Consider the following 24,799-nt stretch of genomic DNA (forward strand, 5'->3'; position numbering starts at 1 on the left):
ATCGATTTTTCAACTTCTGTTCAGGGATGGAACAGAAGGATAACTGCAGACCAACATCCCTGCCACGGCCCCTGCCCTACAGCCAGAACTGGAGACCCAGAGCAGTACTGGAGCAGGGTTTTGGCACTGCTCCTGAACACCAGCTGCTCCAAAGGCCATGCAGTCATTTCAGGTACAGTCTGACTCGGGGACAAATCCACAGAAATCTTCTGCAACCTCTCCCAGCACTTGTGGCACAATAATAATTCTTCATGTGACAGAGGAAAGCCTGTGGGTTTCACAGAGCAGGGGTGCTCCTCTGCCTGGGTATCCCAATGCAGGGGGGCAGGAGCAAGACAGCCCATCAGGAGTGTGCCCTTCCATCCCGAGGCTCAGGAACTCGGCTCCCATGGAAAACCTCAGAACAAGGCTACGACTGTGCCACGAGCAGACCTGGGGCACCAGGTCTGGAGATCTCTACACTGTCAGGCTGGGGCAGGGTAGCACAGCCACGAGCTGGGACCATCAGGAGGAGGTGGAAGCACTGGCCAGTGGGAGCAGGATGAGCTGGGAAGAAGGGAGGAATTACTGATTTCAGGCTGCTATCTGCATAGGGTATGGCTCAGAGCTGGACAATTGGATCTGGAGATGCAGGTCCCCCAGTGCTACTGTCTGAGTCGTTTTGCTGACCCAAGGCAGCTAAAAATAGAGGCAAGTAGATAAAACATCGCCCTCTCTCCTGACAAACCACATTAGTAACTAAGTGTGGCCTCAGAGAACCAGATTAGTGTGGCACAGCTGGATCTTCCACAGCCTGCCCGATGCTCTTCCTGCGGCCAAGGGCCTCCATGACACTGCTCTGCCTTATCTACATTTCAGGAACCTCCCCTGACAGCCTTCCCCTCGCTGGGACACTGAAAAGGTCTTTCTTTTCTACCTAGTGCTTTATTTGTATCTAAGGCATAAGGGTACCTTTGGGATTCCTAGCCCTTCACCATCCCGAAATGTATCTAATAGCTTTAGAGGGGGAGTTAGGCAGAAGATGGGAGTTTCTTTAAGAAAATAAATTTGACCCCTGCCCCATTTTCTGCTTCACCATGGATGAATAACCATAGGAAAACACATCACCAGGATGCTCCCAGCATCCTTCTCAACCCCACATTTATTAGGGTTAAGCGAGACCCCAGCACAGTTCTTGGTCACTGAGCCTAGAAAAGATGGACAGGTAATTTATGGCAATCGGTCCCTTTTTACCCCAGACTTTGCCCTTCACTCTTGGGGGCACATAGGGCTCTTCATGTCCTACTGCAGGAATGGGGAAGCTGCCCCAGCCTTAATGGGCTCCTGAACCTCACCAAAAGCCAACAAGAGTGAAACCTTCTCATGCTTTTCTGCCAGGCTCCTAAACTGGCCCTTGCTGAGCAGTGCCCTCAGCTGGAGCCTCCTGCCTCATTCCTTGCTCTCTCGAATTATGCACCTCTTCTTTATCCCTCACTCTTTCTGCTCCTCCCGGGTCTCCTCCTCCAGTCCAGGGCTGCAATTAAAAGTCCAGATCTCTTCCGTTTCCCATGGAGAGTCACAGACCCACCGCTGCCAGAGGGGGGATTTCAAACCTTCTTCTGTGATGTGTCTCACCTCCAGTCCTTGGCCTTGCCTAAACTTTCCCAGCCCTTTCTTGTGGCTAGGAAGAGAGCTCTTCTTAGGATGCATCATCAAGAGAGTTGGGTAAATCTGGAATGCAGGTGCCGTTTCCAGCAACGTATGTTTCCCTAGAGCATTTGGCTATCTCCTAATGGGAAAATTGTCTGCTAGGATGAATCCAAGGCCCCAAAGTTCTGAGCTCTTTGAAAAACATTACACCTGAGTCTACCATTTGAGGCAGGTAAGCAACACGGTTCGTGTTTGGGGTTTTTTGGTAGAAAAATAACCAGAGGTGCAGAGATCCTGAGGTACACAACATACCCGCAACAAAATTTTAGTCATCTCCCAGGCTTCTTGCTCCTGCCAAGCTTTCCCATTTCCTTCTGTTGCAGCACAGGAATGCTGCACGCAGCTGGAACACAGCTCAATGAAAGATGCTGTGGATAGTATCCTCGCACTGCACACCAGCACTCGCCAATGTGACCTTGGTTAAAATTGGAAGCCATCCCAGATCTTTCCCCTTCACTAATATATTTAGAAGCCTGTGCTGAGCCTGGCAGAGCAGCACTAACCTGCGCACTCACAGGGTGTCAGAATAAATGTGCCGTGATAGATAGCTTAGGAACTGCAAGGCTACAGCAGAGCAGCAGGCGCGGGATTGGGCTGGGCGTGGGGATCCAGGAGTCATCATCTGGACCTTGGGTAAAGGCTCACAGAGGGACAAATGATAAACTGCCCATCCCAGAGGCTGCCCAGGGATGTCTGTGCTGGCTTTGATGGAGTCCAATGCACCACACTGGTGGGACTGGCTCAAAGACACCTTTCAGAGCTGTCTGTACATGAGGCTTGAGGATTTGGAACCTTGTGGAGATGAATGCCAGGATTTGCCTCTCTTGTGCACTTCCCAAATCCTTTTGCTACTGAAGTGAAATACCTTGGCAGGAGGTTATTTCTCTTTCAGGAGCATGAGAGCTGGGAGCAGCAAGCTTTTCTACAAAAGTAGAAAAGAGAACCCTGAATGTGGTTCAGAGGCAGAAAGATGACAACAGCTCAGCAGGTATCCCTGAGATCCACTGCACAACAGCAGTGGGCACACAGTTAACATGCAGCAACAGCATATGTAGGCTTGGTTCTCTCCACTGCAGAAGTTCAATTACCCAGCAGAAACTTTGCTACTTCTGCATGCTGGATTTCAGGCAAAGCTGAGTCCAGTGTCTGCACTATGGATTGTTCAACAGAGGCAGGCTGACAGGAGGACTAGTACAGTATAGTTTCCCCAGCTGGATCTCCCTCCTCTGTCTCTTACTGCAATCTTCAAGGCTGTGAAGGAAACAGCATTTCTATGTTCTCAGGTAACTTCTCCTGGAAGACTGGAATACGAAAAAAAGCCCTCCAAACAATTCATATTCAATCTGCACATCATATTGTTTTCAAGGCAGTGGATGTGTCTTTGGAGAAGTCTGAATGTATGACTGCTGAGAGAGCATATGCAAACTCATTTGTTAATACTTGAGCCTACTAACTGGAACAAAAACCATCCTACCCTTTCCTTACAGGAATACATTTTTATTATAGGTCTGGAAGACAGTCATACATTCATCTAAGCTGCATGTGAGAAGAAAGTGTTATTTGTAGCTTTCCCCCTTAGGATATACATCTGTACAGGATAGCATGTGATTCAGCACAGAGGTTCTGCAAAATTAGTCTGTGTACACCTGTAGCCTGCGAGCAGTTTTGACAGTTATTGCCTCAGAGCATGACTCAAAGGAACAAGACAGCAAACCAGATAAAGGAATCTTCTTTTTTTCTCAATACAGTTTTTATTGTAAAAAGAAGGGTTAATGAAACTTTAGTTTCAGTAAGGAAATTATAAATTCATATTTTAAATATGTAAATATGAAAAAATAACCATTCAGCAACTATCAAAACGTTTTATCAATGGCTGGCACTCAGGGCATTTTCCCTCATTTTCATCCATCATTCACAGCAATCAAAAAATCAGTTTTTTTGGTAATCCTGAAAAGTGTAAATCACATTGTTAGCAAAGAATAGAGGTCCAGCCCCCTCCCAAAGTTTGATACCATTCTCAAGATACATCTACTCTTAGCTTCTAAATGCTGTTTACGACAATGGCAGTACATGATGACATTTTCTAACAAGATCTCTGAAAGACTGCCAGAATCAAAGCTCACTTGAATCAATATGTGTATTCCAAAAGTAACAAATTCTGTAATTAAGTATTAACCACATTTAGATACATGTAAATATTTTTCTTTGTTCATATAAAAAGCTAACTAGCCAACTGCTGATATGAAAAACTAACCACTTAATACTACTTTGAAACCTAAGAAGAGCAAGCCGTTCTAAGGCTTAACCCTGTCCCACCACACACACACACACTCTTAAGGATTTTTCTTACATGCTGTCAAATCCAGGACAAATTCTTAATCTTAGGTATTAATAGAATGTTTTTGGTTTTTTCCCAAACCAATAGTTTTGATATTAGATAGATTCCTTATGCTGAATTAACATAGGAAAAAATTTAGTGCACCATCCTTTATAATCCCTGTTTTGTGTACCTACAGCTCTGTAAGAATGCATATTAATAGGACTAGAAATAGGTGTTCTGGGGAAGCAGCGCTACTTTTGGTTAAGTGCCAGGGAAGAGATGGGCAGTGATGCCATCACAGAATCAGAGTCTCCACAAACCTCACTGATCAGAAAGAAGTGGTAGCAGTAGATATAAAGCATGCATGCTTAATACTTTTCACAGGCAGTCATCCATCTAGTGATAGCTTTCCCCTGAGAATAGAGGCTGTTTTCTGAGAAGTATTTAAATTTGGTGAATATGCCCCACAGCCTACAGGGGCTTGTTCTTGTGGAAAAGCAGCACACATGGGGACGGTATAAATCTTTATCCTAGCAGTCAGCTCCTGATGCCAATATTTTAGAGGAGGATACCCATCAGCAAGCATGCAGTCTATTCTGCCAAGTTCTGGAGTGCTGCCTCAACAGGGCTAGAGGAAAGAAATGTTCTCTGCAGGATGCAAGCACAGGCCACAATAAGAATTTCAGGAAATGCAACTTATTTTTCTTTGAAATTACATTTGCACATTCCACCCGCTATAGCAATAAAAACATGCTGTCCTTCAAATTTTATTTAAACCAAGACTTGGAGGATTATTCTTCCAAACCACTATTCAAATTTTAAATTTAGATGGTAATGCCATGTAAGAATAGCAAATGAAATCCAGGGCAGCAGATTTGCTAGCTCTATCACTGGCTCTCTCCTTTAACATTTGTTGGCACTAGAGGAACTACCTTTGAAACCTTCTGGTTCTGTCAGCCCAGCTAAGGTAGTAACAGAACATTATGGAAAATCCACATTAGAAAATACATCATGTCTCCACTTCCTGGTAGAAATGATACTGCTTTTTATACCAATGCTCAAAGGTCTCAAAAAATAATGCTGACTTCCTTAATGCCTCATTTATAGCCAAAGCATGATCTCCTCTTGTTGAGGATAAGACTTTTGGACAGATGTTAAAGCAATTATTGTTCTAGCTTGCTACAGCTCTGGAAACTCTGCTCATTGTCAAAAGCACAAATTCAAATCATTAAGTCACAGAAATCAAGGAAGCATTTCTCTCTTTTTCCTGTCCTTTAGTTAACAGGCACATTTTAGGGCATATACTCCAAAACACTAAACACAAACCCTCATATGATCTTTGGAAAAGGAACTAAAATGCTTAAATTAATTGCCTACACTATCGTAACTTGCCAAGTTCCCACATGTCAGGTGACCCATAGTACTGGGGTCAGAAAACTGTGTGCAAGTAGTCAGCTGATTGCATTTTTTTTTGAGATTGAAATCTTAAGGTAGTGAACCTAATGTATTTTACTTTTAATTTGACAAAGACTTAGAAACAACAATTCAAAGTGCCTAAAAAGTAAGTTAAACCCTAATAAGGTAGCTGTCCTCTGAACTCAAGACGAAATACACTTTAATCGAAGTAGCTCCATTCAAAAAAAAAAAGTCACTCATATTAAAACTGTCTCATACTGGCAATAACAAAAGGCTGATGCTAACCTGACAGCTTATATCTAGCATATTTCAGAAGACCAACTCTGAGTTTAAGAATCAGTATTTGCCTCCCTAATAGAAGGCCTTAGTAATTTAATGTCAGATATAGGTCTTGAGTCCTGAGCACTTTTCTTTCCACAAAGATATGAAATACATGATACCGCTTGGAGGAGACTGGAGGTGGGTCACAGAAGTGCGCTTAATGTTCCTTACCCAGAGTGTTCTCAACAGTTAACCTCCTTACCTTAAGAGAGAGTGAGCAGAAATCTCTCTTCCGAATCTGATCTACACTCTCCAGCCTATCATTTTACAGAGTATCACACTATGTTTCAGACTCTCTTTTTTTTAAGTGGTGTGAAGTTAAATTACTTCCACCTGAGTAAGATGTCTCAGGAAAAAAAAAGGTTCATCATAACAGCCTATAATTTACTGGGCAGTACCACTCTCCATTACAGATATTAATGGAATAGGGTATTTCTTCAAATAGACTCCTAAGCATCACAGAAGAGCCTGTTCTGTGCTAATTCTGTTAGAACACAGAACTAAGGAATTCTGACCCCAAACCAAAGGGCATCAGCCAGTACCCAAGGAATTAGTTCATTCAGAGAGTTTTTCTTCTGAAACACTGGAAGCATTCCATTCTCTCTGAGCACATAGCTCCTATTTAAAACTGGTGACGTATTAGGAAGTTACCTTGATCTATTCCTTCTATTCTTTTCCTTTTTAAATTTAAAAGTGCATTTTGTTGCTCCTTTGCAGCTTCTGCAGGACAGTTGGGTCTTGGCAGCTGATTTCCTGGAGTAGGTCCTGGTCGGTTACTAAAATACTTCTGTTTCAATGCCTTAATGATAATGGAAGAAAAAGAACCAAGTAATTAATATGAAGTGCCAGAACAACATTTATAAAGAGGTTACAGAGAAACAAAGCACTTGCAATTGGGACTTAAAAACTACTTGAAAACTTTTATACTACAGGGTGGCCTTGGGGCAAATAGAGATTGTGTTCTCAATTACTGTCCACCCCACCTGGACCTGTAAAGCAAGGGATAATTGTGTACTCTTATTTTTAACTAGTGCTCAGATATCCTGACAAAACTAGATTATTTTGAAAAAGACTTGTGTAAGCAGCTTCTAGCTATGAAAAGCTTACATTCTGAATAGATGAGATGAAGATAAAGAAGAAAGTAGGAATAAAGAAAAATTAAAGGAATATATCTGAAGTCTTGATCACATTTAGGATCTGGACACCAGCTGTTTTGTTAGCTTTTAAGATGGGTCTTTCCCCCATATTTCTTTAACTGTGCTGTTTCTACTCTAAACTGTGAGGAAGACATCACTTTTATTAGAGCAGAAGACAAACACTAGCCACAGCAAGGTTGGTTTCATGTAGTGGAATTAAATACCTTACTTTAAATTTCAGGTACCATGAAGTGTGGTTAACAAAAAATGGCTGTCTCTTAGGTAATCATACTCCTGCTAATGCCAGTTACATGATATTCAACGTCAGCTATAAATCAAACCAACACACTTAGCACAAGCTGTTTCCTGTCTTAAACTGCGACATTGTCAATGAAAAGTTTAGACTAGAAAAGTAACATACATTCAAGTCACTATCCTACAATATGACCTAAAAATTACTTCATTCATATGAACTACTACAGTGGTGTCCCAAGCATAGCAGAACTAATTATCTGGAAACTTACACTGAATGTTCTTAAAGATGGTGGCCAAAACAGCCTGAATGTGCTCTGAAAAAATCTTCTAGTAAAAAGATACATAACACGTGCACTAATCTCTGGATTCAGATCCGCTGTGTCCAACCAGCAACGAGGGAGTCCTGGACCTAAGGGGACAGCTGTTTCTTGTATGCTTCCTTATCAGTGTGAAGTATCAGAAATACAGTTTTCAAACTGCCAACTGGTATATATTCCTCATCACAGAAATCAATACTCTGAACTAGAATATTCTGCAAGATTTTTCTTCTAAGTCCTTCATTTCTCCTCATCAGGGAGTAGTGAAATTGAAAGTATAATGGAAAAGGATAATTAGATAAGAATGATGGTTTAAATCACCACAGAATTTTATGTTTAAAAAGCACCATAAAAGTTTAATGATATTGAAGAAGAGACTGGATGAAGTACGGAGGAAAACCTTTCAAACCCAGGGAATAAGATAAGCTATGTTAAAACTTAACCTTCAAGTTTTAGGTGACTGAATTCAGCATGTCAAATATGACTGTTGGAAGGTCATGGCTCATACACCTTTTAGTTGTCTACCTTCACTTTTACACTGGGAATGGAGATGATCAGTTAGCATTACCCATGCCTTTAAGAGTTCTTGTTGGAGTTTTCAGTGAGCAAATGAGATGGGGGAGCCTGGACAGACATTCCAGGAGCCTTTTTTATTATTTTATTCTGGCATCAGTCTCATGTACAAAGTTGAGACACAAGAGATGGTACAAGGCTCACGTCATCACAGGCAGCCAAAGACTTCCTTGTTACAAAGCATTCTTAAAAGCTTTTTAACCAATAGCATGCTTCTAAAATTTACAGACAACTGTTTTAACCAATCTTCAGTAACGCACATACAGCTGTTGTACACAATACTTGCTTGTTATGCCTTATATAATAATGCACAATATTCCATTATTAGGCTTAAACTTATCTATCTTGCTAAGCATATTTTTTGCAACTTCAAAACTTATCCCAGCCAAACCTAGAAACTCTAATCATTGTTTTAATGTCCTTGCTTGCTATATAATTGTATCTTCTTCTATCTTCAAGTTTTTGCAGCCAGAGCTGATTCCTAAATTCTTTTGCTTTATTTCTGAAACCTGCTTTTTTCTCACACCTAAGAGCTTTTCCACCTTTTGTGTTTCCCACAAGTTCTCTCTATAAAACACTGGGATTATGTTTCTAGTAATTAATGTGATGTTTCATTTCAAACTTGGCTTACTGGCTTCAAAACACATTTATGTGATATTAACAGTAGGTTAATGGACATTAGGAGATAACCCAAATGTACTATACCTGAGTAGCTGTAACTCTAGTGTTAGGATTAAAAGTGAATAAGCCTTGAAGAAGATTGAGCAGATCATCACCAGCTGCACTGAAGATATGTTGAAGTGGCATTCCAGGGAAAGGCTTAAATGTGACATAATCTGGAAGACTTGTCATCCCCTACAAAGACCAAAAATGAAATGTCTGTTTTTTCCTTAGAAGGAGTTCAGCTTTTCACAGAAAGGGAACTTCATATGGCTGTCTTTCAGCAGAAGCAATTCATCTTTCAAAACACCTTGCTAATACTTGGTCACTGAAATAAAATAAATGTAGGGATAGTAGGTCATAAAAGCTTTTTTTTTTTGATAACTGTTACAGTTGTTTCACACTTTCCCTTTCCAAATGATCTGTCCTTCCCTTGCTTTAGTTGTGACCAGTTCAAAAAGAAAAACTGCTAAAGGAAGCATGAAAGAATTTTAGACTGGGTCAGACAAATGAAATACAACTTCCTTTAATGAACTGACATGGTGGGAGGGAAAAGATTCACAGAAGAGTCAGTCTTCACTTTCTCTACATTAATAAAAGTTAGCTGAATATCGTGTGCATTTTGATTTTAAATGCACAACTGAAACTTTATTTTGGCAATGGGAGGAGGGAAGGAAAACATGCACCAAGAAGTTAAACAAAAGATTAACTGCATACTCTTTTGTTCAGTAGGTATGAAATCAATACCACTGTGTTCACATTCTAGCATAAAAATTACACAGATAATTGTAACAATTACCCAAACATAATACTTTAGTAATGTTTTAAGTATTTAAACCCCTAGTGGTCACACTTCAAGTTTGTCCAAGTAAAAGAAAATACACTAGGTCAAAAATGTGTTTAATCAGTTATCATCTTGATAGTAAAGATTTCAATTATTAAAATGTATGTGTTTGGAAATGAACTTGGGAATGCATCATCTTAGTTGTGTTAGCCAATGTCCTATTCTCTCTTTTCCCCACCTGTATCTTAAATCTTCCTCTCCAAAGGAAGCAGAAACGTCATTGCAAAAACTTTCATGTGTTGTATTTAGAATCCTGGAGCAATATCAGAATTGTGTGGGGCTAGCAGTGCCTCACACAGCATTTCTCCATTTGGCTACAGATCCATTTTGTCATCACATACCATAGCATTCCAGGACCATTTACACTAAGGAAAAGCTGCACGGAGAGGGAGCAGACGTGAACAAGTCCAGCAAGTGCTTCCACAACTCAACAACAAAACACAACAGCATGATCAGAGAATTCAGGACTCCATGCACCTGTCAGCTGGTACAAGTTGCTCATCAGACATTATATCACACTTCCAATCAGTCTGTTTAATAACCATGGTTAGGTAGGTCATTGCGTGGCCCGACAATAAGTTTGGCCTGGTATTACCCAATTTGCTGTCATCTCAGATAACTGTACTACTAGTTTGTATCTGTTACAGGACCATTGTTGAGGTACATTGTTTATCCTTAAAGCTGTCGGTCTGTGTTTCTCACTATCCCCAAACTGTAATCTACCCAGTCCAACTTAGGTCCCCACAAATGGTTCCTACTTCTGCAAGTGATTAAAGCCTTCTAGGTTAAAGCACGCTAATTAAATAAGTATCTCAAAAACATTAATCAGCAACAATAATCTCGCACCAGTAGCCATAGGAAACGGTGCACACAGAAAGAAATCAAGTGCTGTTACTGTTGCTATTGACCAGTGGTTTGCCAAGAGAAACAACAAATCTCAGCTGCTTCATGAGATGCAACTGCCTTCCGTAAATCTACCCAAGTATTCTGGTATAACCATTTAATTTCAAGAGCTAAAATAGAGAGTAGCAAGTAAATGCAATGTCAGTCTGTTAAACAAAAAGACTCACAGGCCACTGTTCTTCTGTAGGAGTGCCCAGTGTTTCAAATATCCTTGTCAGCTGGTCAAGATCAGAGTCTCCAGGCAAAAAAGGAACCTGGGAGAAGGACATGGCATTTGATTGAATTAACTTCTGAACTTCAATTTTAGAAAGAAGCTTTGAGTGATACCTCACAACTGCAAGGCAAAAGCCCTCTGTATACCATCTCCCCACAAAAAGGTACACTGGATATTTGAGGCATTCTAGTCATGCCCACATAGATTCTGAAGGTTTCCTGAACCCAGGCTTGGTATCACTGACTTGACAGCAGACAGCTGAAACAGAAGATTACACCACAACCACATTAATGTAAAATAACTAAACAGAAAATATTTTATATCTCAGTTGTCAGCTTAAAGTCAGTTGGTCATGGCGATCTTTTCACCACCTGTTCTCTGGATTGCACAAGTTAGCCTTATGAAATGAAATGAAAGCGTGAGGGAGAGTAGAGACCCACTAGGACAGAAAACTGTCTGATCAGTGTCACATCTCATTTAAGCAAAGAAGAAGACTGAAAAGGGGATATCTGCTGTCCAACTTGTAGCTAGCATATCAGGCACACAATGCAAGTAAAAAGACACTTGGTGACCAAAGCAAATTTATGAAGAATTAGAGGAACTGTTGTATTAATTAGGACAGAAACACCACAATGAATATTCCTAGTAGACAGCAAACTTCATTTCAGCACCACGAAAGCCCCTTGAATACACACTGCTTTCATTAAAAGCTCCCAAAAGTTGCCTTGTCCTGAAAAAGGACACACACATTTCAAAATATCACAGTGATAAAAACTGAACCATAATACACTTTCTGTTTTGTGACAAACCAAAGAATCAACTGAATTCAAGAGTTATTTGCTTTTTAACTTTGCTTAAATGTGTTCAACTTTAGCAGGTCTAATGCATATTTATGTACACATCACCAGGGCTGCTTAAAGAGCCACTGTACATTTCTATGTCTGAATTGCCAATCAAATTGAACCAGCACACCTATTTGGTGTGACCAATGAAGGCGAAAGGTTTCTTTCAAGGTGTTTTCACACAGAAAGCCACGGCCACAAAAATGATATGGCCACAAAAACATTCTAAGTAAGGTGCAGAAACCAAGCAGAAGCTACTTAATCATGGAAGATAAATTATGCTGCAGGCTACTTCATGCCTTCAGCTGTGTCTGTGCCCCAGCCCTCCACTGGTCCCCTCACACTTTCATGACTTCTCCAAAGAGCTGTATAATAAACATTCTACTTCCATGGAAAATACTCAAGTACCATTACATCTGTGTACCACACTCAGGAGTGCCATAGGATTATCCTGATATTAACCCTCAGCTTCATTCCAGTATTGTCAACCAATTGCAGTTTAGAAAAACATTACTCTTTCATTCACTACAAATAAACCCACAATTAAGGTACCGGTGATTATAATTGAGGGACAGAGTATAAGGGACAGCCCATGTACGGCATCTGTGATATTACATTTCTAGAAGGATAATGAACCAAAATAGATGTCTGTGGACTGCTAGCATTACCTACTTGGCTTCTTCCAAGGCAAGACTGTGACAGTTTGTTTCAACTATTTTACCCAGCTGTTTTTAAAGACTGCCAGTGCTTCTGATGTTCTTGAAACCTCAGTCTATTCCAAAAAACCACTTTCATTACAGTTAACAAGCTTTTGGAAAGTTTCTTCTAGCTTGTCTTCTAGCCTGCTAACCTGGTGCTGTTAGCAGGAAAGAAGAAACCCACATAAAAAGCCATCATGCATGGAAGGGCAAATACAAAATGCTTACATTTCAATACTTACTCTGAGGAGCAATTCAGCTAAAATACAACCAACAGCCCACATATCAACACCAACACCATACATTCTAGCCCCAAACAATAGTTCTGGGGCTCGGTACCACCTGAAAAGAAAACACATTTTGGAAGAATCACCTGGCTTTGCTCATATCAAGTGCTATGTATTGTAGCAATGCAAAAGCTAAAAAAAAAGAAGGGTATTACTTCTGCCTATATATTTTTCAGACAATGAAGACCTGTATTCTGCAAATTGTTTTGTTTAAAAAAGAATGAACAAATTTGTCACACCTCACCATAGGGTCACCTACAACCACAGATTAACTACAGTTTCAACTGACCTGATTACAAGTACTGAACTGCAGACATGCAAGGAAGAAAGTTTTTAACATGCAGGTAAACTGAAATTTTCTTAAAATTTTATGTTGAATGAATCACAGCAATACAGAATTCCTCCCATTTTCCAAGAATCTCCATATCAACAGACCTAAGTATAGAGACTACTTTTATGCAAAATGAGCCTTGTTGTTTTGAAACAACTACTTACACTGCCTAAGAACAATCAAGTTTAATGAAATGACACTGCATTTGAAACTACTGTAGAATTTCTGTCTTTTGAATAAAGGTCTTAAACCAGCTTTGCCTGAATAGTTTTAGCATTACAGCAGTCAGAAAGCAACACATTGCACATTTTGCAGCTCCTTATATAAGCATGCCATATAAAACATTTATAAATAATTTAATTGGTTCAACTGTTTGTCTCAAAATAGGTAATGTGGCTAGCTCCAAAAATGGTTCTAGGTCTCGTGATTATCAGAAAATAGCAGCTGTCTTGCTCCAAAGTCCAGGCTTGTAAGTAGATACATACTATTTACACACATTTCAAAATGGTATAATTTTGATAGATACCAGAACAAACTCCACAGATGCATATTCTAGCAGTTCTTATGGAGACTTTGTTAAACAATGCTTCCCTGTGGCTTTTTTTTAATGTAGCTCTTACCACATCACATGAGATAGATGCCACTCTGAATATGTTGATTTGACATGACATATTTCAAGAAACACCTATAAAACAATTAAACAATCTCTGTGTAAGAAACAAAATAGAATGTCCTACCTTGTTACTACCTGGTGTGTATAAACTCTATTTGGGCTTCCAAAAGATTTTGCCAAGCCAAAGTCAGCCAATTTTAAAACTCCATTTTCATCTAGCAACAAGTTATTTGGTTTAAGATCCTGTCAGTATAGAAAACAAATTATGGCATTTGTCAGGATTGATAAAAACAGACATATAATGAATCTCCTGGCAGACACATCATAACAGTATTGTAAAATGAAAGATTTGATTCTATCCTAAAACCTACATTGTGAGCAAAAAAATTTAAACCCCCCGGGAATTAAGTATTCCATCATATATGAAAATCATAGTGGGACAGACCCATTTAAATATTAACACATTTATGTAGTAGAGTTTAAAAAAGCCATTTGATAGGTTTTACCTTTCCTGCAGGTACAGCACTTATGTTATCTGCATAGGCAACAACTGAATAACAAAAAGACCTGGCCAATACTTCAAATAACTGCAGAAATCACAGAAGTCACACAGTTCAATACAGTAGCAACATCTTGTGGATTGACCTCTGGCCAACAGAAAAGTATCCACACAGTCATTTGCTCATTCTATTCTCATCCCACATGCCACCTTCAGCGGTATAGGGAAGAGAAGATCAAAAGAAAATTCTAGGAGCAATATAAAGGCAGTATAACAGGTGAAGGAAAGAAGAAAAAATCCAAGCAAACAAGCAAGGCAATGGAAATCCTTCACCACCTCCCAAAAGGAGTACAATATGTGGTCTGCAAACAACAGCCACCTTGGAAACCAAAATTCCCCTTTTTTCCTCTACCCCAGTTTTTACTGCTGAGCAAGGCATTACAGGGCATGCAGTATTCCTCTGGACAACTTGGGTCAGCTGCCTCACCTGTGTCTCGTCCTTAATTAATTCTTGCCTATCTCAAGCCTATGCATCAGGGCAAGGGCAGAGTGGGAAAAAGAGAAAGCCTTGACACTGCCTGATACAAAGCAGAAAGCCTCAAGAGCCCAGCTGCTGTGAAAAAAGTCCAATCCAACCCAGTCAGACCCAGTTAATAGTGATAATTACCGTCATATCTAACTGGAGAACCTTTTATGTAAGTATAGAAGTCATAACCACATCAGTAATTCTTAACATTTCTGGTACTGCTATTATCTTTCCAAAACACTAAATAGGAATGCCTATGGAAGGAGAATGTCTGAACTCCAAAACTGCCTTCATTAGACTTAAGACTCTAATTCTAGCCAATGTGATTTTTGTTGCAGGATGAAGGCTGTCAATTTAGTACATGCTTACCCTGTGTAGAATCCAATGCTGATGCAAATATTCTAATCCTTGAAGTGTCATCAGCATATATGCCTTGATGTGAGACTGTGTCAACACAATACTCGTATCCTTTATAATAACCTGGAAAGCATTAAAGTGATGGCAAAACTCGGCACACAAGACAAACTTATTTCCACTCTTTCTGCTCAATAGTCATTTCAGCAAAGTACAAATTAACAGTCACATATTCTCTACCATTTCACCTTTTTTTCAGAAAAATAGGCCTGCTCTGGAGATCAGAAATTGAAATGGGGCATCCAGATAGATTATATGAACTTTGCATAACCTGCCAATGAAAAAATGTGTGGGAAACAGAAGTTTAGTATTTAATCTCAGTTCCATGTTGATACCCAAACTTCCAAGACAAAGATGTACACATACAAATGATAAATGTGTCAGTAAACCTGAAATTATGCTTCCACTTATTCCTTTCTCTTTGCAATCTAAGCAACTCATCTTTGTAAATACAATGGTTTCCTCTTCTGTTTCCAAAAAGACCAGAAGTTATGGCCACTTCACTGTATTTTAAAAAATCTATTTAAGTTTTCTACATTCTTTGATTTTTAACATTAAAATTCTATGCGAACACCCCAAAGCTTGTTTGTTAATACTACTGTCCTGTTCAGTAGTAGCCTTTCATAAGTTGTTTGAGTTACAGAAGAGGTAAGACAACACAAATTTCACGTATGCAGCATATGATTAATCACAACAGGCAGCAGTCTCAGTGGCAGCCTGAGTGATACCACAATACAGTTTAAAGACTGCACATCATCAAAGACCACAGCATCAGTAGTACAAGATTATTTTATTTTTCTTTTAACACCAATCTTCTTCATCTCTAAACGCTGCATAGCTACTGTGTAAACAGAATGAATCCTCCAAAAGTCTACTTATTACTTTCAATAGCAAAAATCTGACCTAACCTTCTCAAGTCTTGCATTCATTTAAATTTCAGCAAGCTTGTATCTGTAAGGTACTGATTTGCAATTACCTAGCATTGCTACATTTGAAAAAATGTTTTAAGTGCATGTGATTTTCTACCAGCTCATCTCTTGGTATATTTTAGTGTCACACTTACCTGAACATGTCTGATATTATGCTTATCAATTCCCTTCCAGAAGCAATGATCTGTGACAGAGGTTCTACACTCTGACTGGAGTTCCAGAAAACTAACACAGTAAACACAATTTGTTTCTTTAAGATCATGCTGACAAGTATTTAAAAGTAAAGGAATTAAATAAGAACTCATAAAAACTGAAACTACTCAAGCTACTTTTAAGACACGATCTTCATCAACTGACATAATAAAAGCCACCTTTCTAATATGGGCAAATATAAGCCTGTTAAAGCAGCACTTTCACAAACCATCTTAAGATACTGAAATTTAAAAAGTCTTTAAAAATCTTACCTCTAGATCTGTTTCCATAAAATCAAACACCAAACTAATGTTGGACTTGTGTCCAAATGCATCAATAAGCTGCAAAACAAAATACATTATGATTAAGTATGCTCTGATTCTTCCAGTTTTCTGAAATTCAACACCATTGTAGTCTGCATGTGGATTTTCAGCTTATTGAGAACTGGTTTAAGTTTTTTGACTTGGAACACAAAAATTCTTACTCAGTTTAGTTTCTTAACTCAATTTCCAAACCAGAAAAAAATCCCCATTAAGTATGGAAATAACATTTTACATGATCACTCTTCCCTCCTGGAGATAGGAAAAAAGAGAAAGAATTAACTTTATCATGTTAACTACAACAGATAATGTAATGCACACCCTATCTTCAAAACTTTGCTGTTCTACAGAACTCCTACCCTTTATTGAGACCAGTTTAAGTTTGCCCATGGATTCAGGTCTGTGTATTTGCTTCCTGATCATAAATTTGCCTAATTCTTCTTTGAACTGTTGATGCAATTTGCTTCTACATTGCCCATGGCAACACATCCTAGAAATTCATTACACACTGAGTGAAGCAGTACAGGTTGCACTCCTGCTGCCAGTAGGTTTTAAACACATCTCTTATTTCTAGTACAGTGGGGTTTGGAAATACCAGTTCTGCATGGACACCACCTATCACTTTGGTTTTGTAGACTTCCCCATTCCCAGCCTATCCCTCTCCAGAGTGATGAATTCCTCACTTTTTCATAAAGAATATTCTCCACCCCTTTGCCATTTTAGTTGTCCTTCTCTGCATAGTCTCTAACCTCAACAGCTAAAGCAGCCACTTTGAATGCAAGTTCACAACTCAGAAGAGAACAATGTTTCCACTTTGAGAAGTATATGGAAAACTCGTATTTGGTCTGCTCGATCATATTTGACAGACTTTCTAACTATCACTATGAGCTAACTTCAAAATGTCTTCAGCTCCAGCTGGGTATCTGTAGGTGTAAGTCTACCAAAATGCAACTGAAGCTGAAAAGATGCAGGTTTTACTCCTTCCAACCGAGATTTTAAACATCGTATCTGTGTGCTAAAATCTAACAAGCCACGTGACTTCCCCTTTACCACTGCTTAAAAAGCCTGCTTTTTGACTGTCACCAATTCCATATGAAGCAAACAATCAGGTAAATTCAGCACTGTGTTCATTTGCATTTCTATCAGAGATGCAAAATCAAGTAACCTAAATTTTCACAACTCTTCGCACCATTAATATCTATGTAGCCCAAGGCTAAAAACTAAAAGGATTAAAAAAAATACTTGCCTTTGTTATTGAAATAGGCATTTTGCCATAACAATTGTTGAACTACTGAAAGTATTTGAAGACTGATTCTAGAGCTAGCATTTATTTTACTTACACCAATAATATTTGGATGGCTTAGCTCCTGTAACAGTTTTATCTCCCTGAGGGCTGTCCTGTTGATTCCTACATTGATGGAAAGAAGAAATGAAGATGAAAGAACAAAACTAAAAACTCCGAATTAAGCTCCAAATAAACCTGTCATTCTGCTACTCACAGACTATTTACTACTACAAATTGCACTCTTAACACTCAACAACTTATTAAATAACAAGTATATTACCATAACTAAGTAAATTACTGCAGAATAAAAGTGGTCATATGCTTTCTTCCACAGCGAGTCTATTTTACACCACAGCAATAAGGTTTAGTTATGAAGCAACGTGTCTGTATTTTGGCAAAAAGGGAAGGCCTAGCAAAAAAAACCCCCCCCAAAAAAACCCCCACCTTTTTCAGGGTATTGGAAAGCTTGCTTTAATTTTTAAGAAAAGTTTCATCTTGCAAACATCAGTTCCTCAACATGCCTCACTTCCAGAGGGAGGCATTCTGTCAAACAACATGAATAAATCTCTTTTCTTTTTAACATAGTACTATCTAAAAATGCAAGGCACATGTTTTTCTGTATTCATGCTGTAGCATACGTAAGGCATAAAAGAGAGAGTGACCAAAACCTGCTCCTTCTTGCTTGAATCTTTTCACAAGCAGATTTTATAGAGAAAAAATCAGGGGCCAACAGAAAGCAAATGATGCCCTTCAGCAGTCACCCTGATGGCACTATATCAAACCATGATTCCTGCAGGGTACCAGTTCCTCCTTCAAAAATGCTAGTGTGTGGCTTGTATGAAAACTGACTGGTAAGCAACTGCTCCTGTGGTATATTATATCATACAGAAGCTGCAGCTGCACATGAACTGAAAAACAGTGTTCTCCTAAAACCTGGGATATGATTCAATGCTAAGACTAGCAAAGTTTTGGGCAAAGCTACATGGATTGCTTTACATTCCTGCTTCGCCTGTTTAAATTATCTGTTTTGGAATCAAATTAACAATGGCTGCTTTTGAGTGGGCACAGCCTCAGATGAAAACAAAAAAGCGTGCCATGTTATGAGATAACACAGGGAAAGGAGACATGATCATTATTTTTAATAACATCTTTCATCTACAGCTAGACACTGTAGAGGCCGAAAGTAATGACTGTCCATAAGGGACATCAGGCCACTGAAGGCCATGTGGATCACGACTCTCAGGCAGTCAGCTCAACTGTGACACTCTGGGATGAGTGATCAGCTTCTCTTTAAAAGAAAGGAACTGGAGAGTTGATAGCAAACACTCTTCATTGGAAAGCTGGTAACCTGATGCAGGATTCCTGAAGGACAGCAGCCTGCACACAAAATTCTGCTGCGCCCCACAGGCTATAAGAGAAGACCAAGATTACTCGGTTTCAATTTGCCATATCCATGCCTAGAGGCATGTGGCTCATCAGAGCACATGCTCTACAGTGCTGAACATTAAAAAAACTTACACAGAGACAGAAGTTTTGGTCTTTTTTTTATCAACTTTTGCCTCAGCATACATCACAAAAACAGAACAAAGGAAACATCTGAAAATGGACAAAAATACTCTTGCTTGTCTTAAATATTTAAGGCACAGAGATGTATTGATATAAAAAGGTATTCTAAACTCAGTGCTGTTATTATTATTATTATTATTACTATTATTCTATGCTATATTCATGTTTGAATTCCATTAAAATTGAGAAGTTATATATTTATATTTAGATATATACCATGCATGCAGGTATCTATGCTGCTTTTGGCTGTCCCTGAAGTTTGTGAAGCAAACCTCTACTAAGCCTTGCAGCAGACATTGAGTTCAATTTTGTCAGCCAAGGTATGTTACACGAAATTAATGTATCAATTTACAAAACCAGAGAAAACAAAGCACAGCTTCTAGAGCATGAATTTGTTTTAAAACTCACCATCTTTAGCTTCTGATCTATGCCCCAGTTTAATCTGAAAATAAATATTTCATGTTAAGTAAGATTACGGTGGTGGGCAATACATTTTTTAGTACTGCTCTTCTACGACAGAATGAGTATCACAGTGTTCCGCAGTGGTAGGGAGGAGAAGAGAGATCCAACAGGCAGGCATTGTGCAGCAAGATTCCTTTTTTTAGTTATTTTACAACTCTTTTATAGACTTTTTTCTTCATAGTCTAATTGGTCAAAGGATCAGCCACCCCTTGGGGGTGATTGGCAAAAATCCTAAAACATCCATTGTCAAAATATTTTTCTACTGTACATAAACAAAGCTTTGCAAGGTTGCAGGTATTCACAGCTTATAGAACTCTGAAAATATCTTCCCTGAGAGAGAAAAATATCTCACGGGACTGGAAAGAAGCAAGAGAAATTCTTGCTAGCAGCATATTGTATCCACAAATGAGTTTTATTATAATGAAGCACTTTACCAGCTAGGTTGGTTTTAGTTGGAGTTTTTTTTCCCCTTAAAAAGTAACTGTCTCTACAGCATTAGTTTTTACAAAAAATAGCCATGATGGCACTGAAACCAGTCATAATGCAAACTGACAGCATAAACTGCTTTGTAGCCACAAAGCTTTATTATATCACTTGTGAGCTTATCCTCAGGGAGAAATGAGAGCTAAGTAATTGACAGTTACCTTAGAATGATTCTAGTAAAATTAGCATAGGTTGTAAACTTGAGCTGACTTAAAATCCTTTTGTCTCAATCATCTAATGTCCTGAAATTTCAAGTCCAGAATCCTACCTTAGATATTTCCAGGTGAAAAAAGTTAAGAAAATATTCTGATACAATAAAGAATGCTTTTCACCACAACTACTACCAGTATCAACCATACAAGAGAAGTATTGCAATGCTAAAAGGGATTAGTGCATTAAACAAAATTACTTACTATTGACACAACTCACTTTGTTGAGTAGAGTCATAACAAAAGAAACTGCTGTAACATGCATTTTTCATCCTCACAAAGAACAGCTGAAGACCCGTTTTTAATACAAAAACTTCCTGCAATCCCTTCAGATAGGAACAAGTGAAACACTTCACAACAATGTAAACATTTTCATCACTTGTATACAAACAACCATGTTGGAGATCCAAGATCACTTTTGTCATATTTTATCAAAAAACTGTCATTCTGAATAAGGGACATTACTGAAACTCTCCAGTCTAGTGAGGGCCTCTGATTACTAGTCATTATTGGTTGTTCACAATAACAAATAAAAGACTGAGGACACTCAGAAGATACTTCACGGTCCCGGGACAATCTATAGGGGGATATGGAGCACAGGTAGTGATTTCCTCAATCCTTCTGGTAAGAAGAAATAGTATTGATAGGAATAGGCAGATCCAAAAGATTGACATGTGGCTCTGAGGTTGGTGTCATCAGAAAAACTTTGGGTTCTTTGACCATGGAATGATTTAACACCTGTTCTACTGACACCTGATGGGTTACACCTTTCTCAGAGGGGAAAAAGAGCTCTAGCACAGGAGCTAGTGGGGCTCATTGACAGAGCTTTAAACTGGCTTGAAAGGGGGAAAAGGAAAATACCAGGCTCGCCAGTGATGATCAGTGGGATGGCGTGTCAAAACTTGAGGAAACAAACACTCATGGGCTACCTCCATCTGCTCCATGTGGTGCTGGCTACAGAGCACAACTCCTGAAATGTTTCTACACCGATGCACGCAGCATGAGGAACAAACAAGAGGAGCTCAAAGCTTTGACTCAGTCCCAGAGATTTGATATCAGTAACTTAAAGGAAACCTGGTGGAATGAGTCCTGTGACTGGAGTGCCCCGTGGGGAAGTTACAGGCTCTTCAGGAGACGTAGGAGGGCAGAAGAGGCAGGGGCATGGCATCATATGTAATGGAAGGGCTGGAATGTATGGAACTCACAGCTGGCAACAGCACAGTTGAGAGCCTCTGGACAGGAACCAAGGGACAAACAAATAACGCGGATGTCATTGTGGGAGTCTGCTATAGACCTCCCAGCCAGGATGATGACACCAGCGAATTCTTTGAAGAACTAGCAGATGCTTCCAAGTAAACTGCCCTTGTCCTTATGGGGGAATTCAACTTCCCAGAAATCAAGTGGAAGCATCACACAACTGGTACAGCCTGGGCCAGAAGATTCCTAAAAGTCCTGGTAAACTTTGTGGAACAGGTCCTAAGGGAACCGACCCAGAAAGACGCCGTTTTTGATCTGCTGCTTGTCAACAGAGAGAATCTTCTGAGTGAAGTGGAAATTGGGGCTATCTTGGCCACAGCAACCACAAAGCCATTGAGTTTAAAATCCCTGTTGACAAGAGGAAAGTGCCAGCAAAACTTCAACCCTGGACATGAGGAGAGCAGACTTCAGGCTGCTCAGGGAATTAGTAAGTTCCCTGGGACAGCATTTTTGCAGGTGCTGGGGTCCATCAGTGCTGACCACTTTTTAAGCATCACCTCCTAAGGGCACAAGAGCAGGCAATTCCCAAATGTGACAAGTCAAGCAGACAAGGCAGAAGGCCAACTTGGCTGAACAGTGATGTCCTCTTGAATATAAGGTAAAAAAGGCAGGTGTATGCCCAGTGGAAGCAGGGTCAGGTGACAGAAGAAGAATACAGAGATGTTGCTTGCCACTTAAGTATTTACTAGAAAAGGAATCAACATGAGATGCCAATCTCAATGGACAAAACTGCAGGAAGCAAGGCTTTTCTAATTAAATTATTCAGGAAACCATTTGTCTAAAAATGACAGGACCTGAGGTAACAGCATAAAGCTGACTTAGGAGAGGTTAAGGTTAGATATTAGGAAAGGGTTCTCAATCCAGAGGAGCTGGGCACTGGAACAGGCTTCCCAGGGAAGTGGTCAAGGCACCAAGCCTGTACAAATTCAAGAGATGTTTGGACAATTTTCTTGGGCACATGGTGTGATTCTTGTGTTGTCCTGCAAAGGGATGAGAGCTGCGACTCGATGATCTTGATGGGTCCCTTCCAACTCAGTATATTCTATGATTCTATAAATTTTAAGGAACTTAATAAGGGATAACATTCTGGACTGAAGGAAATTGGGCACAGCAGCAGGAAAGATTTAAAATAAAAGAAAAAAACCCACAACCATCAAGGTATAGTAAAGTCTACAGTTTGGAAATATGTGTGTGTTGGTTTGTTTGTTGAATAAACCTAATAAATAATCAGGAATTCAAGTCACAGACCATACAACCCTTCAAAAACACAGCAAAGCCACTCCCTCTTCTGGGGCGGGTGGGCATTACAGATAAGTTAACTAGACCATTTAATCAAAACTCTTTAGAAACAAAAATGTGTATTATCCCCTTTCCCATGAAGTTGGTCAAAAAATAAGAAAAAAGGCGTTAGGTAGGTCAAGAGCAACCACGCACTTGGTGACACACTGAGAAGACATTCTGACGCTCACCTTCTTAATAGCCACGATTCGGCTGTTCGTCTTGTCCTTGGCTTTATAGACGGTGGCGAACTGGGGACAGAGAGAGATGGTGTCGTGAGCAGGGGCTGACGGACCGTGCGAGGGAGAGGCCGCCGAGTCCCGCTCAGGCCCGGGGTGGGCACCACCCGGCTCCCCCCGCGCCCCCCTCCTGCCGCGAGGAGCCGGGCCCAGCCGGGCTGCTGCAGCCCCAGGGCCCCGGACGGTGCCCGCCGCGGTCGCTCACCTGCCCCTCCCCGAGGAAGTCGAGCTTCTCGTAGCGCTTGGCGCGGGCCCGCGCATCCATAGCCGGCGGGATGTGGGGAGGGAGCGGCGGGATGTGGGGAGGGAGCGGCGGGGACACCACGGCCCTGCCACGGCCCTGCTCGGCGCTTCCGCCCCGCGGCGCCGCCGCTTCCGGCCCCGCCCCGGCCCGCCCCCTGCGCGCGCAGCCGCCCTGGGCCAGGCGCACGCGCCCTTCCCTCACGAACGGGTGCTCGGCTCGGCTGCGTGGCGGCGTTGTCACTGCGGCTGTGTGCTGCCACGGGCAACAGCTCGTCCCACAGGCCGCTTCTGTTTTGACCCTGATCTCAGGTCTGACATTCGGGAAAAATTCTGCATGCTTTCCGCGTAGATAGGTATATTTTAGTAGAAAAATGTTACTCTCTAGAAAGTGTGTTCTCGGCCACTTTGTTAGGTTCTACTGGAAATTCTTAATTATACTCCTATAGTTTCTTCATTATGAACAATTACTTGCAATATACTAATGAAAACTCCCATTCAATAGCCATCAGAGGTAAATACTTCTGGAGAAATTTTCACTTGAAAATTCATTTCCCTACATGCCCAAGCTTTGCTGTTATTTAAAAAATTAGTCTGTAAGATAACAAAGCTGCAAAGCTGTGAAGAACAGCCATCATCTCTGAGAGCACTTCAGTGTCCCATTCGTGCCTGTAAAATCATTACCAGTGAGTCACCCTGGTGAGTCAGCCTTACCTCAATCCCTAGAAAAGTGATGGCATGCCTCACAGTGGAGGCCATCTCTACCTGTGTGGATGACAAGAAGCTGATTCAGGAATAGTAGCATGTGACCAACCTGATTGCCGTCTACAATGAAACAACTGCTTGGATGGATGAGGGGAAAGCAGTGGATATTGTCTACTTGACTTCAGCAGGGATTTCAAAGCTGTCTCTCACAACATCCTCATGGACAAACTCAGGGATGTGGGCTGGATGAGTGGACAGTGAGGTGGGTTGAGAAATGGCTGAACAACAGATCCCAGAGGGTCAAAATCAGTGGCACAGGGTCTGGTTGCAGGCCTGTCCCTAGTGGTGTCTCCCAAGGTTCAATGCTTAACCGTTCAACTTGTTCATCCATGACTTGGATGAAGGGGCAGATGCCTCCTCAGCAAGTTCACCAAGGACACAGAGTTGGTATGAATGGCCAACATACCCAGGCATGCTCTGCAGCCCTTCAGAAGGACCTTGACAGGATGGAGAGATGGGCAGAGAAGAACCCTCTGAAATTCAGCAAAGGCAAATGCCAGGTCCTGCACCTGGGGAGGAACAAGCCCAGGCACCAGCACAGGCTGGGGCTGACCTGCTGGGGGGCAGCTCTGCAGAGAAGGACCTGCGGGTCCTGGTGGACACCAAGCTGTCCATGAGCCAGCAGAGTGTCCTGGTGGCCAAGGAGGCCAGTGGTATCCTGGGGGGCATTAGGAATGGCATTGCCAGCAGGTCATGGAAGGCGATCCTGCCCCTGT

General features: G+C 40.7%; 1 protein-coding gene across 3 annotated transcripts; it reads right to left on the reverse strand.

Annotated features, from left to right (window-relative positions):
• Positions 1-3,407: 3,407 nt before the first annotated feature.
• Positions 3,408-23,461, reverse strand: CDK7 (cyclin dependent kinase 7). 3 transcript variants are annotated; one of them, XM_032095702.1, is made up of 12 exons: positions 23,284-23,461; positions 23,031-23,090; positions 19,559-19,592; positions 17,640-17,707; positions 16,252-16,320; positions 14,814-14,924; positions 13,544-13,662; positions 12,431-12,530; positions 10,602-10,688; positions 8,733-8,882; positions 6,398-6,545; positions 3,408-3,636 (listed from the first exon to the last, which is right to left on the reverse strand). In XM_032095702.1, exons 1-12 carry the CDS (start codon positions 23,341-23,343, stop codon positions 3,611-3,613), a joined length of 1,032 nt encoding a protein of 343 aa, XP_031951593.1. In that variant the 5' UTR covers positions 23,344-23,461; the 3' UTR covers positions 3,408-3,610. The 3 variants fall into 3 exon arrangements, with proteins under 3 accessions (XP_031951593.1, XP_031951594.1, XP_031951595.1); XM_032095703.1 differs by lacking the exon at positions 14,814-14,924; XM_032095704.1 differs by lacking the exons at positions 19,559-19,592; positions 23,284-23,461 and having other exon boundaries at positions 23,031-23,070.
• Positions 23,462-24,799: the final 1,338 nt, after the last annotated feature.

The sequence above is a fragment of the Corvus moneduloides genome, chromosome Z, assembly GCF_009650955.1.
Source record: "Corvus moneduloides isolate bCorMon1 chromosome Z, bCorMon1.pri, whole genome shotgun sequence".
Lineage (NCBI taxonomy): Eukaryota > Metazoa > Chordata > Aves > Passeriformes > Corvidae > Corvus > Corvus moneduloides.

What these genes read in the sequence shown, in the direction of transcription:
- CDK7 (XM_032095702.1), bottom strand. Translation starts at nt 23,343, where the DNA reads ATGGATGCGCGGGCCCGCGCCAAGCGCTACGAGAAGCTCGACTTCCTC. An exon ending in GAATCGTGGCTATTAAGAAG is followed by an intron (nt 19,593 to 23,030) that starts GTGAGCGTCAGA and finishes ATTTATTTTCAG; the next exon opens with ATTAAACTGGGGCATAGATC. An exon ending in TAGATCAGAAGCTAAAGATG is followed by an intron (nt 17,708 to 19,558) that starts GTGAGTTTTAAA and finishes CCATCAATGTAG; the next exon opens with GAATCAACAGGACAGCCCTC.